A 15241-nucleotide genomic window follows, 5' to 3' on the forward strand; every position below is an offset into this window, starting at 1 on the left:
CTTCTCACTAGGCATACAAAATACCAACAATTTATGTTTATGTGAGCACCATACAAGAAGTGAATGAATTTACTCACACTGCATGAGAGGTTTGTTGTTGTTGTTGTTTTCAGGTTGGCGGGGGCAGGGTTAAGAATAAGCTATTTTGTCCTGGCTTGCTTTTAAGGTACAATCCAGCACCAACTTAACAGCTTAGAGACTTGCTCTCAGAAAGATAATTATGGCTGTAGGTTTCATATTTACTGATTTGCCAGCTGGGTGTTAGATACCATGCTGGGAAGCAGCAAAAGGTAAAGCTGGGTTTGGCCTTTTTTAAATCCTTCCTTTGTTCACCTTTCATTTATCTACAGTTCCAGCAAAACTGAAATCCCAAACAACACCTCAAAAGTGATATTTTGGTGACATCTGAAAAAGGCATTTCAAATCATCCAGCAAATCCCGCAGCCTTCTCCAGCTAACGAAAGCAATAGCCCCACACAGCTGGGGACCTGCCATCGATAACATCGGAGACCTGCGCTGCTCATGATTTCTTGAGTGAGAAGAATCATGCACAAGTGCTCTCCATTGCCATCAAATCAAGACTTAGCCCTATCTCCGAGCAAGTAATGTCATTGGGTTTGGCCTCATTTCATTAAGCAAGAAGTGCTCCTTCTTCATATCAATGTGATCAGAAGAGGAAGTTCTCAAACCTCTTTTCTCTTAAAAAAAAAAAAAAAAAGCACTAAACAGCAACTGCTGCATTCATGGCACTGTCACAGTGTTAACTAATTATTTCTCACAGCAAGCTGAGAAGGGGGTAAATACATATCTGTTGTACAACTGTAAGAAACTGATGCTAAGGGACTTGCCCAGCACCAAACTAGTTGTACCAATCGGTACAGCCAAGCCCAGCACAGGCTCACATTTTCTCACAACCCTTATTTCTGCTCGTTTTTTGAGACTACACCCCACCATTGCTGAGCCCTCAGCCCAGGACAGCTGTCTGGCTTCTCTAGGTCAATCCAGCATTTGCCCATCCATGCTCAAGAAGAAAAAGTGTAGCTTTAAGCAACATTTTTTTCCTTCTTCTTCTTTCCCTGACCACTCCTGTAACTTGCTTTCCTTCTGCATGGGTCAGACGGATCCCCCCCAGCTCTCCTGGCTCAGCATCCAACAGCAGAGGCAGCCCTGCACCAGCACCGAGCAGCCAGCAGATACAAATACTTGCTCTACCAAGAGGTCTGGATCTTCTCCCGTTAAAAATCACCAGCAAAACTCCCACATCTCAGTATCAGCAGTATCAGACTACTCCGAGACTGAATGTAAAGCTCTTCAGTGCTCGACATGGCACACAGCTTTTCTGTGAAGTCATTTTTGACCCAGAAGGCCCTGCTTTATTTTTAACAGCTTAGAGGGTACGACCCACACACAGTCCTGCAAGAACCCGTTTTGAAAGCAAGGTGTCAGCACCTCAGGGATCAGCCATGAGCCACCAGCCCAGAGTCAGTGACAGTTCCCTCTGCCTTAAAGTTAAATTTCATAAAAACAAACGTGGGTCACTGTCTTATTGATATTTTTATATTAAAAATATCAACCACACAACTTTATATCCCACCTGTACCTGTCAGTATGGAATATCAGTTTAGTATCCTGTTGCTTTACCCCCGTATTGCCTATTTACACCCTTGCTCCAGTTTGCACCGGACGTTGCTCTCCTCTACTTCTTGAAACCCTGCCCTGCGTTCTGCAGCCGGACAGCTGCAGCTCCGTGGCAGACGAAGGGATCCCTCTACTTCAACCATCACCGTAAATGAAGCAGAATTTCATTACCAGGCAACTGCATTCTGGTTTTATTCTGTTTGTGGCATTTTAAATTCCCAGAGGAGAATCTCACTGCAGTAATATAAAAATTATAAACCCTCTTTTGATCTTTTGGGACATCAGAGTATCGCTACTGCATTGACACCAGCACCAGCTGTAGGATCATCGCTTTCTCCAGGGTCAGAAGGCACCCAGGACACATGAAATACTACTGCTTTAATTAACGTGGTATTTTGCTTATGCTTTTTATAGTTAGGAAGTTAATGAACCTTGGATTATGAATGAAACACTGATGAGAATCTGGAGGTACAACAGCCTTGAGTTACCGTAGATATCTGCCTGGCGAAGCCTTTATCTGACCCGTCCTTCCTTCACCAAGATGTAACATATGTGACCAATATATAACATTTAACAGTGATCTAGCAGGTGAGACCTAGGGTTCTGCTTTCTCCTTCTTGCAGTCTTGGCTTAGAGGGGAATACACCCCCAGATTTCACAGTACTTCCAAGGTGCCAACCAGCAATGTGCAGCTGAAGCTTCGGTCCAGCACAAGAGCGAGGAGCGAGCCAAGCAGCCCTCGAGCACTGGTGTCAGCGGCACGCCGTGAGGTCTGCAGCCTTCCTCCCAGAGGCCGCCCGAGCAACTCTGATTAAGGTAGGACGGTGGAACCCGCTTTAGGAAATGGAAGAGCATTCCTTGTTACAGTCCGTGGGGCAAAAGCCTCATCCAGGAGGTTAATTCCCAATAAAGCACCAGTAGGACAGACGCTGCAGTACAAACCGGGCGGAGGCACGTGGCGGGGCAGCCCCACACAGGGGGTCCCGTGTGCAGCCACAGGGGATGCGTTGGTGGCGGGGAGGGGGGGAGGCTGCCCTGCGGAGCCACTGCTGCAAGCACGAGCGGAACGGACGGGGGGGGTTATTCCAGCTTCAGTGGTGACACATGCCTATGGGTTTATTGCTACATGAATCTGGTATAATCATCAGCATGCTCTCAATGGCAAACAAATGTTAGCCCATACATAAAAACAGAAGTAAATGACAATTTTCCTTTAACCACTTAGACTTGGAAGGTGTCAGATGAATTGTGCGGGGATGGGACCATATGTACTCTCTTGTGAAGAAGACATACAGCAGCAAGCCATCAGCACCTGTAATCTCTCCACAAGGGATGGCTCTAAGTCTGGCTCAAACTCCAGATACGATGTTGGAACAGAAAGGAGGCAGGCAGCCACCGCACTTGCAAGAAGCTTTTCTCCCACATGCATGGGAGTACAAGAATTTTTAGGTCACACCCAGCTCCAGGTACTCACTTCATTAATGAGCTGCCATCCTGGCCGAGAAACACACCTGCGAGCACACGGAGCCTGAGCACCGGCAAAGCAGCTGCAGAAGAGAGCGTACCTCACCCCCTCCCCAGCCGAGGACATCACCCGCTCCCTGCGCATCCCTCCTGAGATAAAGATTGCCGTTCTTGTGCCCATGCCAGACTGCGCTATCTGGATCCATAATCTGAAAATGGCAAAGCAATAGAAGCTGCATCCACTGATGTTATCGAGGTGGGTAGAGCTACTGAACCTCATGGAAATACATTATTGATTTTTTTCTTCCTCCAGATGGTGCAATTCAGAAAAATTGTTTTTAAATTATGCCTTGCAGAAACACTGAGAAGTGCAGCTAATAACAGGCGTATTTCAGGTGAACGCTGACCTCCTTTTCTTCCCCATCAAGCTAAAGCATCCAAAGCACTGCAAGCACTTTGTATAAATTACCTGCAGCCTATGAACTTGAACAGAAGGCACTCTAATTGGAACTACAGCACCGCAGCCTCTTACCTACTGCTCATTTATGTTTCCAGCAGGATTCAAAGATGGCTACAGAAAACAACTTAGATTAATCGCAATGTTCAGTATAATTCTTTTCCTTCCTTTTAAAGCCAAATAACGAAGTGCCCCTAGGAAAAATTAATTTGACTGATGAGCCCAACTTATTTCTACTTTAAAATGGTCAGAGATACTTTAGCAAGCAATGGGAAAAAACAGGCAGGAGCCGACAGCCAGCTCCTGACGGCTGCCTTCAGGGACAGACACCCAGCGCACAGCGGAGCCCGCGAGGCTCTGCCGCAGCATCGTCTCCAGCCAGAGGGTTGCTGGCACCAACTTGCCAAACAATGATTTTAATGAGCCATTACTTAAGAGTTTGGAGCTCTGTTACCAAAAGTTGATTTAAAACTAACAAGTGGAAAACCTGGTAAGGCTCCATGGAGCCAAGGCTGCCGTGGTCTGGGGGGGTGCAGGGGATGGGTGGTCTCTGCCAGAACTGGAAATTGGCGGCGGGGGGGGGTGGAATCATATCAGCATTTCCATGTTGTGAAGCACTGGAGCACCTCCTCTGACCATTCTCACCAAAACTAATGGAAAGATTCCAACTCCTCCAAGCAGCAGCTGAAATACGATTTTCCATAGCAGAACACAGGTGACAGTGAAAATGCACAAACTTCTTTCCCCCCACCATCTGTTGCCCACTTGTGAATTAATGTCAGACCAACCACTACAACCAGTACAGCTGTTTCGCTGCTAAAAGCCACTTGCAGGACACTTCACTCCCTGAGGATATTGAGGTAGATTGTAACAGAGTTCGTGCTCAGGTTGCTTCTAGTTTTTTATGTACCAGGAAGAAATCTCCATTTTTGGGCAAGTGAAATTTTTCCAAAGCACATCGCTTCTGTCAAAAACATTGACATTCAGCCAGAAAATAGGGACTCAAACCATCTTTGTTTTAATCTTTATAAATGAAGTTTTCCCAGAAGACAAGTGCCACCAGGGATACAGAAAACCTCAGCATCCCAGTGAGTTTGAGAAGTTTTGCTTGCGAGAAGCCAGGGGTACCCGTGCTGCCTTTTCTCAAAGCTCTCTACCAGACCTGTTCATAATTAAGGAACAGACTCTGTAGCTACAACGATCGTCCACTACCCAAATATATTCCTTCCAGTGATCCATAGAGCTGATTTACAGAAGAAAACAAGTGGATTTCATGTATGCTCTCAGGCAGTTGCCAGCCAGTTTCAAACCCAGGATTCTTTACATATAAAAATGTGTCCCTGTAAATCTACCTCCTCTCAGAAAAACTAACCAAATATTCTTGTATCCAGCTCTCAGTAAGTCCAGGCTGGACCAGTTCAGGAAGAAGGGATGAATTTTAAAATTGCAGCTCCTTAACCAAAACATCCTCCGCAAGCGTCTCCACAGCACCACGCTGCCATGAGCCAGCACAGGAATGAACTCACCTGGGGAAGCAAAGCTTTGGCTGCAAACTCACCACCCACTTTCTTGTAAAGACAGACAGAAGCTAATGGGCCAGCCTCAGAAAAATTAAGACTTAACTTTTTGGCAGTTTGCCCAGTACTTTAAAAAAATGCTGTAAAATAGGTCACTGTACAATATGGAATTTCCCAGGTATTTGCTAAACACTGGAGGGAATGAATTTATGCTGTGGGTGAAAAATGGGTTCAGGGCTGTCTTAAAATATGAAATGCAGCTTCTGGCTGCCGGTGGGCTTGGGGAGCCCTTCCTCGTCCTGGAGCATCCCACCACACCACATCCTGGGAGGTTTAAACCCCCGTAACACTCCCAGACATAACCACCCCTTTCCATCTAACAAGAGACGGCGCTTGTTGCTCATGGGGATAACGAGCTGGTACCTGGTCCCAGCAGAGCTGGTGGGCACACAGCTTGCCCCAGGCAAACCAAGGGGCAGGTACCCGCTAACGGCCCCGGGCTGCGGCTCTGCACAGCACTGCTCCTGCAGCAGTGCAGCTCCCGGGAACCCTCTGCTCAGGACGCAGGCACCGCGCTTGCGGCTGCACACCCACCCACCCGCACAGCGAGGGCCACAGCCTGCAGCTGTATCGATGGTGGGCACTGCCCGGAGCACCAAAAGGCTTTAAAACCACATGAAGACAGCTTGATCCTTACCACAACGGGCTGACCCTCCACCCATGCAGCAGGACACTGTGGGCCAGCAAACAACTGAGCTGGTGCACAGCAAGCCATTTGCCTGGCTTCGGTATCGGCAGCTTTTTCTCTGTTGTTGGAGCACATCTGCTCGGAAGGAGGGTGGCAACGCAGGGAATAGACACAAGCCATTGAATGATGACTCTCGCGTCTGGTTCTGCCCCACCGAGTGCCCTCACTATGAGCCACCATCTGCCCTCCCCGGCCCCTCAGAAAAGCTTCACTGGCCTTTATCTGAGCACAGAGGTGAGAGATGCCAACGTCAGCCTTGCTGCTAAAGGAACAGTCATGCTCTGGGTGCCACAACCCCAGGAACGCCATGGGGCTGCCTGGCCTGGCACCCTGAGCAGCCCAGGGAGGGACCCCGAGGGCCAAGGTCTCCGGGCAGCAGAGGATGGGGCCGGAGGGCCAAGTGCTGCTCTCGGGGACATGGTGCAACACTGGCACTAGCAATAGCTGGTGGTTATAGCCTTAAAAAACCCCCCACCAAACAGCCCCAAACCTCTTCTCAGAGAGCTCAGTGTCTGTATTCATGACCCTGCTTCCTTTGCTTTATAAAATAAGAAAAACTGCTGGCAGGGGTTTTTTGTAACATAACAAAGACAGAAATACTACATTAAGTCAAAGACTAAAGAAAAAAATAATTAAAATCCACATTTTTTTTTTTTAAATAGCAATTGTTAGTAATTTGCTGCTGTGCTTCTGAATACAATCACAGTAGTCTCTCCCAGTGGTCCAAACTCAGTTGATGTAGTAGGAAGAACTTATCTGCATTTAAACACACTTTTCTGCCTGGTAGAAGAGTTCTAGTCATGCTGGGTTATTATTAATTACTACCTGGGTTTACATTACATTTCCTCATAGCGAAGGGCAGCTCGCAGGTCTCTGCATTGCCTGCAGAGAAAAGCAGTTGTAGCCTCTCTTGACAGGTAGAGGGGAATTTATGGGGCTTTCAAATTAAAATATATTATGTTTACTTGTTAACAAGATTTATTCTAGTATTTTGTTTTATTTATAGTGCACTGACTCAGAGCCTTGACAGCCTTTATGCAACAGATTTTATCTGACCAGTTTTAAATATTTAAAAACTCTTTTCAAAAGTGTTAGGAAGGCAAAAACTAAATAGGGGGGAAGAAAGCAAAGTTTGCTTGTAAACCTCATACAGAAAGCTGGTTTAAATCAACTTTATTTTAAAGAGGAATTGGGCTATTCAGGTTTCCCCTCACCTCCAGAGTAACACCTTCCTTGACAATATGTGTTAGTGAGTACATGCTGGGGGCATACACATATTTTTGCTAAAGTCACTCACAACATGATTCATAACAGCTATAAATTGCCCCCCTAAATAACAGGCTTTAAAAGCTTGAGTCTAACAGTTTGGAGAGCTGGCAACTCTCCTCACAGGATGGTGGGAAATATCTTCTGTCAGGATTATAACCACCTACTTTTGCCAGGGTCAGAGCTGTAACACCACTTGTTTTTCATCTATTCCCTTCCCCTTCTCCCGGGCGCGGCGGGGGGCAGCCAGGTGAGACCACGGGAAGCCCCCAGGGCACCCGCACAAGTACATCACCTCTATTGCCACGCTTCCTCCATGGTCTGGTGAAGACCACGCATGAGCACAGCCCGACGCAAAATTTGACCACCCCCTTCACTATGAAAAGCCTCAAAGCAGAGACTCCTACCTGGGATGGCGACGGGAGCCTCCAGAGCACATGGAGAGGAGGGGTGAGCAGAGCCTCACCAACTGCACCCTCCTGCCAGGGCAGGATCAGGCCCTAGGGAGGGGCAGAGGGCACCTGCTCCCCATTAGCCAGCAGCAGCCCACCAGTTAATTTAGAGGATTAAATAAAATCAGTGGGCAGGCACAGGGGTGATGTTCCCAGGTGCCTCTATTTTAGCCATCAGCATCACCCTAAGCCTACACACCTGCCCAGCCCCAAGTGCTTCCCTGGGGAGTCCTAGGGCTGCGTACTGGGGGGAATGGCACAAGACCCTCTCTCCTCTCCCCCTACCATTGCCTCTGGACAAGCACGTCAGTGGGTAACCCCTAACCCAACTCTATCTGTGATAAACAGCTGCCCCTTCTTGAACCAGCTGCAGGAGCTACAACCACACAAATGCATATAATTCTTTTGTAAATGAGATTCATTACTGTTTGATCGATTTTCTGTGCATAAATATTTGCACAATCTCTTTATCTTCGTTCTCAGAGCTGCATCTTTCTCCCCAAATGCTCAGACAGTCTGGTTTGTTTTTTTTTTTTTTCATATTAACCATGAAGAAAATGCTGTAGGCTTAAAAAATAAAAAACAGCAAAGTGTAACAATGTGAGAAGTGTTATTACCACAGCACGCACACCTGGCAATGCCTCATTATGGGCACTCTGTGCTCCACCAGGCTAGGAAGGAAAAGTTTCGCGTGAGATACCATGTTACAGCTCCATTTGGCCCAAAGAAATAAGCAGTCGGGTCATTAAATCGTTCGTTTGTGTCAGGGCTTGGGCTCACAGCAAACGTGAGACTTCAAAGCTGCAACACACAGCCACATTGCTTGGAATTACATTGGGAATAGGCAGGATTTCTGGAGGAGTGCCATTTTTGAGGGCAAAAAATAAGGAATAGGTAGACTTTTTTCCCCCGGCTTGTCTGATACTCTGCTTGCCTAAGGATGAAGCAGAGCTGTTACTGAAAAGCTTCACCAGCATCACCCTATGTGCATTACAAGTGTTTGGGGTGTCTGAGGCCAAGCTCCACGACTGCCTGTCCCCAGCCTCAAAGCCCTTTTCTGTTAGCAAACAGCAAGAAAAGAAGAGTTAGTGTTTGGTCAGATGATCAAAATTGGCTTTTTGCCCCCTGTGACATACAAGGATAGCAGGGATTTGATTGCGTGGTGTAGAGTAATACGAAGATAATGTTACTTTTAACCATGTAAAAGCTTAATGCCATGTATCTATCTGCAAGGGATGCTCCTGGCGATAGCCAAAAAAGCCCCAGGGCAGGACCCCGGCTGCACCCCGTGCTCCGGCACACTGGTACCCATGGGCGTCCTGCCGATCGCGATCATTACGGATAGTGCAAGGAGCCCAAATAAAAAAACCCAATGTTACATAAAGATACAGATCAGGAGGAGTGTTTGTTCAGCTTTTAAAAAGAAATAACATGAAAAAAAACTTTTCTATAAAAGCAGATTTTGTTCAATGCCCTGTTGTTGTAAGACTACACCACAATAGAACTGAGTCATCTCATGGCATTATACCACCATTTGATCTAATTTTCCTAATATTCCCCCCCATCTGTTCCATCCCTGCAGGACAAATTGCCACCCTGAGAGTGAAGGACAGAAAGAAATGCCATAGGTACAGATTATTATAATTTAAACTTAAAGTTCATCTTGTTATTTGAATGCAGCAGCCAGCAAAAGGATGCAATTGTACGATGGCTGAGCTCAGGGAGGAATCAGCAGCAGTTCTGTAACTGTGGAAGCCCTGTTGGTGAGGAGCCCCCAGGGCAGCCCCAGGCAGGGGCAGGGGACGCCCAGGGAGCTCGGTCACTCCCAGCGCCGGGGTCCTGCCGTAGGACCTGGCTCCACCACAGCCGCGGCCGCTCCAGTTCAGTCCTGTCCCTGGAGAAAATCAGGCAACGCAATTGCTCCAGAGGCATTTTTGCAGCTGGGAGGTGGACTCCTGCTGCATTACTGACTGTTGACTTGCTGGCTCGGTGCCGAGGGGGGACGTGAGCTGGGTGGCTGTGGTCCCTGCGGGGATGCGTCCCCAAGCAGACTGGTGTCGGCACCTCAGGCAGGGCTGCAGACTGCGGACAGCTTGGGGACAGGCTGGCAGGGTTCAGAAAGAGTTGGAAAAATCTGTACTCAAGGCCATAGACCTGTTTAACTCTCAGAACAGGCTAAAAAATGCCTTGGCCATAATCTGTAAGTACCGACAGACCGAATCTGATGATGATGAGCCCTCCAGGCCGTGTACAAAGGTCTGACAGGCACAGAGATCTGAAAGTGAAGGTGAAGGGCTTACAGCAGCAAGTGCTGGAGCAGCTGGGTGGGCCGGGTGCTCTCCTCATCTCCAGACACTTTACATCACACATTTTTTCTAAAATGTACTCTCCAGCCCAGCCCGACCTGGCAGCAGGAACTCGCCCAGAGAGGTGCCCAGTCCGCGGTACCGGGAGGGTCCGACCCGATGCCCCTGCACGCTCTGCTTCCTTGGCCGTGGCAGCTGCAAAGCCTAGAGCTGGGGACAAGTGAAATGCATTTTTCATTATTTTGAAAATGAGATCTTTGACCTTTTTTTTTTTTTTTTTTTCCCTAAAAATATAGCTCATGGACCTGGCAACCATTGCCTCTTTGCACTCGCACTGCTCTGGCTACTCTACCTTCAATACACGGGTTTGGTTTTTCTCCTGCTAATGAAGCCAGCACTCCCCCGATCCCCAGGTCCCTCCTCAGCCCCTGCCGTCGGTAATGCCGCGGCCGTGCGGCACAGAGAGCTGCCGAGGTGGACGGACGGGTGGTGTGACACTGCGCTGGGGGTGCCAGCCCGGATCAATTCACTTTGCTCATGCCTACAGTGATATTTACTCCTGTGTCCCTGAGAATCCGTTTGTTTTTCATTTTGTCATGGAGCACAACCAGCACCATCCTTCCAGCTGTCTGGGCTCCTGGAAACCCATCGATGAAGCCAGGACACATGGGTTAAGCATCCCTGCCGCCAAAGCAGGGGAATAGATTTGTCCTTTCTGTTCTCTTTAATTTCCGAAGCAAACAATTTATCCCCGCCGCTGTGCCAGTCACCTTGGGCTGTCTATTAAATTTCCCAGTGACCTGAGGGAGGGCTGCAAAGGCAGCAGCAGGGTTTTCTGCAGCCCGCGGCATTACTCAGCTCCACGTGTCACTCGCTCACCCGAACGGACAAGGATCACCCTCCGCCTCGGGAGGTTAAAAGCTTTTCCATTAGTAACTTCGTTGGATGCATTTTGTAAAAAGATAAAGCACTATGAGAAAATAAAGCCTTGTCATTCACCTCTGCAAATAATTCAGGGCTGATAATGAGAACAAATCAATCAAGGCAGAGCAATTGGATTGCAAGGTCTTTCCGAGCGATATCAATGGGAAAAGCATATAAAACCCTGGCACTTTAACGGCCTCTGCATCGTTTACAAAAGACCAAGACTGCCAAAGGGAGTCTGGTCTACTCCTCTGGCTGGAGACTCACTGATGTTTAAAACAAATGAGAATTGAAGCAAAAGTAAGTGCAAAATAGGTGTGAGGGAATTCTACAGCGAAATCAGAGAATACGCCACGGAAATAGAAAGTTTGTGCTCAGAGACCGAGTCTGTGGCTCACAGGCACACCGCCTCCTAACACGTGTGAGAACAGCCGCCCAGCTCAGATCTCAGCGAGAGGGGCTTGGGCAGAAACTGTGAACGAGGGTTAATATAGAAGCTGAGAAAGCTTTTGTGGGGATGGGAGCCTGAAAGCAGGAGGGCAGCTTCGCCGCATCGAGTGGGTGGCAAGGGGCGAGAGGCTGCCGTGGCTGCACGTCCTCCAGCCCCAGCAGCAGGCAGAGCGCCGGGCCCGGCCGCGGAGCTGGCAAGAGCACGGGCCAGGGATGGCCAGTTCGCCTGCCGGGGTGAAGGGGGAGTGAAGCCGAGCCCTCCCATCCCAGGGCTTGGTTAGTAATGGAACCCCAAAACTAAACCTCTGCAGCTTTACAGATGCTCTCGAGCATCTGTTTCCTAGGAACTGCCATCCCAGGGAGGAGGAGGCAGAGGAGGAGAAGAAAGAAGAGGAAGAGGAGGAAGAGGAGATGCTCCACAGGCTCCTGGTGCCCTGGGAGGCAGCAGCCCAGCGGCGCCCAGCGGAGTCCCACGTGCCGCCCTCCCTCACCGAACACCAACCCATGTTCCTAGAAATCCTGCTGTAGCCTTCGGGTCCATAAGCACTCGCTCAAAACTGTCTTTACGGAGCAGCAGTGCGTGGTCAGATACCAAAGCTATAGGAAGGCAACTCCTCCTGCCTCCCGGCGCAGGTCACCCAGGAGCACCCCTGCTCGAGGCAGCGGGCGCGCGGGGCTGATCCTCGGTGGGAGCCAGCAGCTCCACACCTGGAAATGTGCCTGTGCCTTTGAAAAACAAAACATTTGATTCCTGCATGTTGTGGTTTAACCCCAGCTGGCAACTAAGCACCACACCACCGCTCGCTCACTCCCCCCACCCCAGTGGGACGGGGGAGAGAATTGGAAGGGTGAAAGTCAGAAAACTCGTGGGTTTAGATAAGAACAGTTTAGTAACTAAAGTAAAATGAAATAGAATAGTAGTAGTCGTAGTAGTAGTAGTAATGATAATATAATAATACAATAATAATATACAAAGCAAGTGATACACTGTACAATTGCTCACCACCCACCAACTGATGCCCAGCCCGTCCCCAAGCAGCGATCGCTGACCCCCGGCCAACTCCCCCCAGTTTATATACTGGGCATGACGCCATACGGTGTGGCATAGCCCCTTGGCCAGTCTGGGTCAGCCGTCCTGGCTGTGCCCCCTCCCAGCTTCTTGTGCACCGGGCAGAGCAGGGGAAGCTGAAAAGTCCTTGACTGGTGTAAGCACTGCTCAGCAGCAACCAAAACATCAGTGCGTTATCAACATTATTTTCATACTCAATCCAAAACACAGCACTATACCAGCTACTAGGAAGAAAAAATCAACTCTATCCCAGCTGAAACCAGGACACTGCACAAAGCAGAGCCGGTTCCTGACATTTGGAACAATTTATATTTCACACAACTGGCATCTGGCAGTTAACAAAAAAAAATCAGTGGGAATGTACTGTCTCTTCCCCCAAAGACAGTGTTAGTGACCTAAGATTACAGTGATGTCCCTTCAAATGTCAGAAACATTTACAGCACTTTCTGTTTACAAGGCAACAGCAAATGTGACAGTTTTTTCAATGCGTTGCTCTGAACAGCATCCTTCCTCCTGATGGCAACGTCCCTTTTCACAAGGCTTTCCTAATTGATCATGGGAGCAAATGAAATTATTTTCTCTTTGAAAGGGTCTAATCACAGGTATTCTTTATTTCCTTTGAAAATATAATGGGACTTTTTTTTAGAAGGAAAATACTGTCCACCACGTATTCAGCACTTAAAACTTGATTTCTAAAGATTACAAAAGATCAGTGCCAATGCGCCAAGCCCGTTTATCTGGGCACTTTGTTTCTTCAGCTAATGCAAATTAAAGCATAATGGCATCAGACGGATTTAGAGTGTTCTGCGTTCAGTCGGCCTCTTGTCTGCGCCTGGCTCTTGCCTGCCAGTGTTGGCTGGTTTAGGCTCTCGGCCAAAGCAGGTTTCCAGCCAGTAACTAAGGTGAGCGGTTTATTCACTGAAAAAAAAACCAACAAAGCTTCAGTCAAATTCAGCAAAAAGATTTTGAATGCATAAACAACCATGAGGCAAGATACTGAGAAATAGCAAATGAGCATAAAAGTTTTTTTCAAAAAACCCAGGAGCGTGACCGCAGGTGACCGCCCGCCCACGCAGCTGCCCCGGAGCAGAGGGACCAAGCAGAGCGGCGGGGAGATGCGGCGGGCGCCCGCAGCCCCGTGCTCGGGGGCACAGGAGGGTCTGACCCAAACTCGGCAGCTCCGGGGCGCGCTGTGACCGCCTGGGCACCTCGGCGTCCCGCTGCCCTCCTGAGCACCTTCTGCTTCCTACAGAACACGGACTTCAGCACCGCGGGTGAGCGCACCGTGCCGTGCCGTGCCGTGCCGTGCCATGCCATGCCCCTTCCCTCCCGTCCCGCTGCCGCAGCCCGGCTCCTCCACCCCAAGCCAGTGTGGGCTCTCATCCCTGGCCCACACTCCCCTTACCAAATTCACCTTTCAGTTTTCTCACACATTTTGCCTCTTCTCCTAAGCAGGATTCCCTAAAGAGCTTTAATGACCTGCCCCCTTCAAAACCTTTCCATGGTTTAAGGCACTGTTCAGCTGCAGAGCAGGGGAGCAGTCGATCTTCAGCTCGCACCGAGAGTCCGCCCAAGACGCCCCTCATGCCGCAGACCACGCGCCGCACCATGCCCGGCGTGAGCAGAGCAGGGGCTGCAGCAGGACATCAGGGGCTCCTCCATCTTTTCCGAAAAGGGACTGTGCAATGCAGAAAGGGGAAATGCAAACCGCCAGCCTGGGCTCTGCCCGCTCTGCGCCCGGGGACGCACCCCGCCAGTGTCCCAGCCGGGTGCTCAATGTCACAGCGGGGGCAGGCTGCGAGTTTTACACTGGGCTCCTTTCCCCGGAGAGCGAGCACACTTCCAGCTGCAAAGGTAACTAGAAATGCAGTTTTCCCCGAGGCCCCGTTATCGCTCCAAATAAGGCAACTGATTAATATTAGAGCAGATAAGTGCTCTAAATCTTGCCACTCTTACTGCAATGTTTGTCCCATTAGTGAGACAAACATGAAACAGCATTTACAAAACAAGAAATAAACACAGCAAAAAATAACGCAGGCCTGAAAGCTGGGAACAAAGAGTTCTAAAACAATGGGTTTAGATCACAGCAAAACTATCATGAATTTAATTAATTTGTGTACTCAGAGCTGTCAGCTCGTCAGGATGGAAACAAGCAACAGGTCTGGGGAGGGCAGACTTCCAGATGTGTTTTAAACAGAACCACTGTAGCACTGGCGAGGCAGGGCTCCCAGCAGCGTGGCAGCAGCAGCACCCAGCCCACAGAGTGCGTTTTGTTGTCACCGTGTTGAAAAACGCTGCGGCCACACCGATTCCTTATCCTTGTGCTGGTTCCTCCCTCCTGGTCCGGTTTACTGCCCGCTCCTCTGCTACTCAGTCTGATGCATGATTCATTTCTCACAGGGTGATTTTCATAGAATCACAGAATCGTTAAGGTTGGAAAAGACCCTTAAGATCATCGAGTCCAACCGTTAACCTAACACTGCCAAGCCCACCGCTAAACCATGTCCTCGAGCACCATGTCTACCTGTCTTTTAAATACCTCCAGGGATGAGGACTCAACCACTGCCCTGGGCAGCCTGTGCCAGGGCCTGACAACCCTTTTGGTGAAGAAGTTTTTCCTAATATCCAACCTAAACCTCCCCTGGCGCAGCTTGAGGCCGTTTCCTCTCATCCTATCGCTTGTTACTTGGGAATATTTTGTGTAAAGCTTCGCTTTTGCACCTTCAGTCCCTCTCTGCTCCCGACTCCCAGAGCTCCCCCTCCGCTGCCGCCCCCGGGCTCGGCCTCGGACCCCCACCCATCCCACCCCATCGCACCCGGGGAGCTCCTGGCCCTGGTACCTCACCCAGCTGCTCCTCCCTGCTGCGCGCTCCCCCCAAGCCTTCCCGCCGCTCGGCCCCCTGCGCCCCAGCCCTTTACAGCCCAGCACCCACCGGCTGCGATACCCCAC

At 49.5% G+C, this 15241-nt stretch overlaps 1 protein-coding gene across 4 annotated transcripts in view; it reads right to left on the bottom strand.

The window, feature by feature from the left end:
- Positions 1-12584: 12584 nt before the first annotated feature.
- The window catches only part of PRELID2 (PRELI domain containing 2), a 30335-nt gene continuing 27678 nt past the window's right edge, over positions 12585-15241 (bottom strand). For 2 of the 4 annotated variants that reach the window (XM_082324016.1, XM_082324017.1), the window contains exon 8: positions 12585-13209. Coding sequence is in view for 1 of the 4 variants with exons in the window: in XM_082324020.1 (XP_082180146.1) it covers positions 13207-13209 (3 nt within the window). In the remaining 3 variants the exon portion in view is untranslated. The remainder of the gene's footprint in view (positions 13210-15241) is intronic. The other 2 variants (XM_082324020.1, XM_082324018.1) reach the window with 2 other exon arrangements.

This window comes from Platalea leucorodia, assembly GCF_965183815.1.
Source record: "Platalea leucorodia genome assembly, chromosome: 11".
Lineage (NCBI taxonomy): Eukaryota > Metazoa > Chordata > Aves > Pelecaniformes > Threskiornithidae > Platalea > Platalea leucorodia.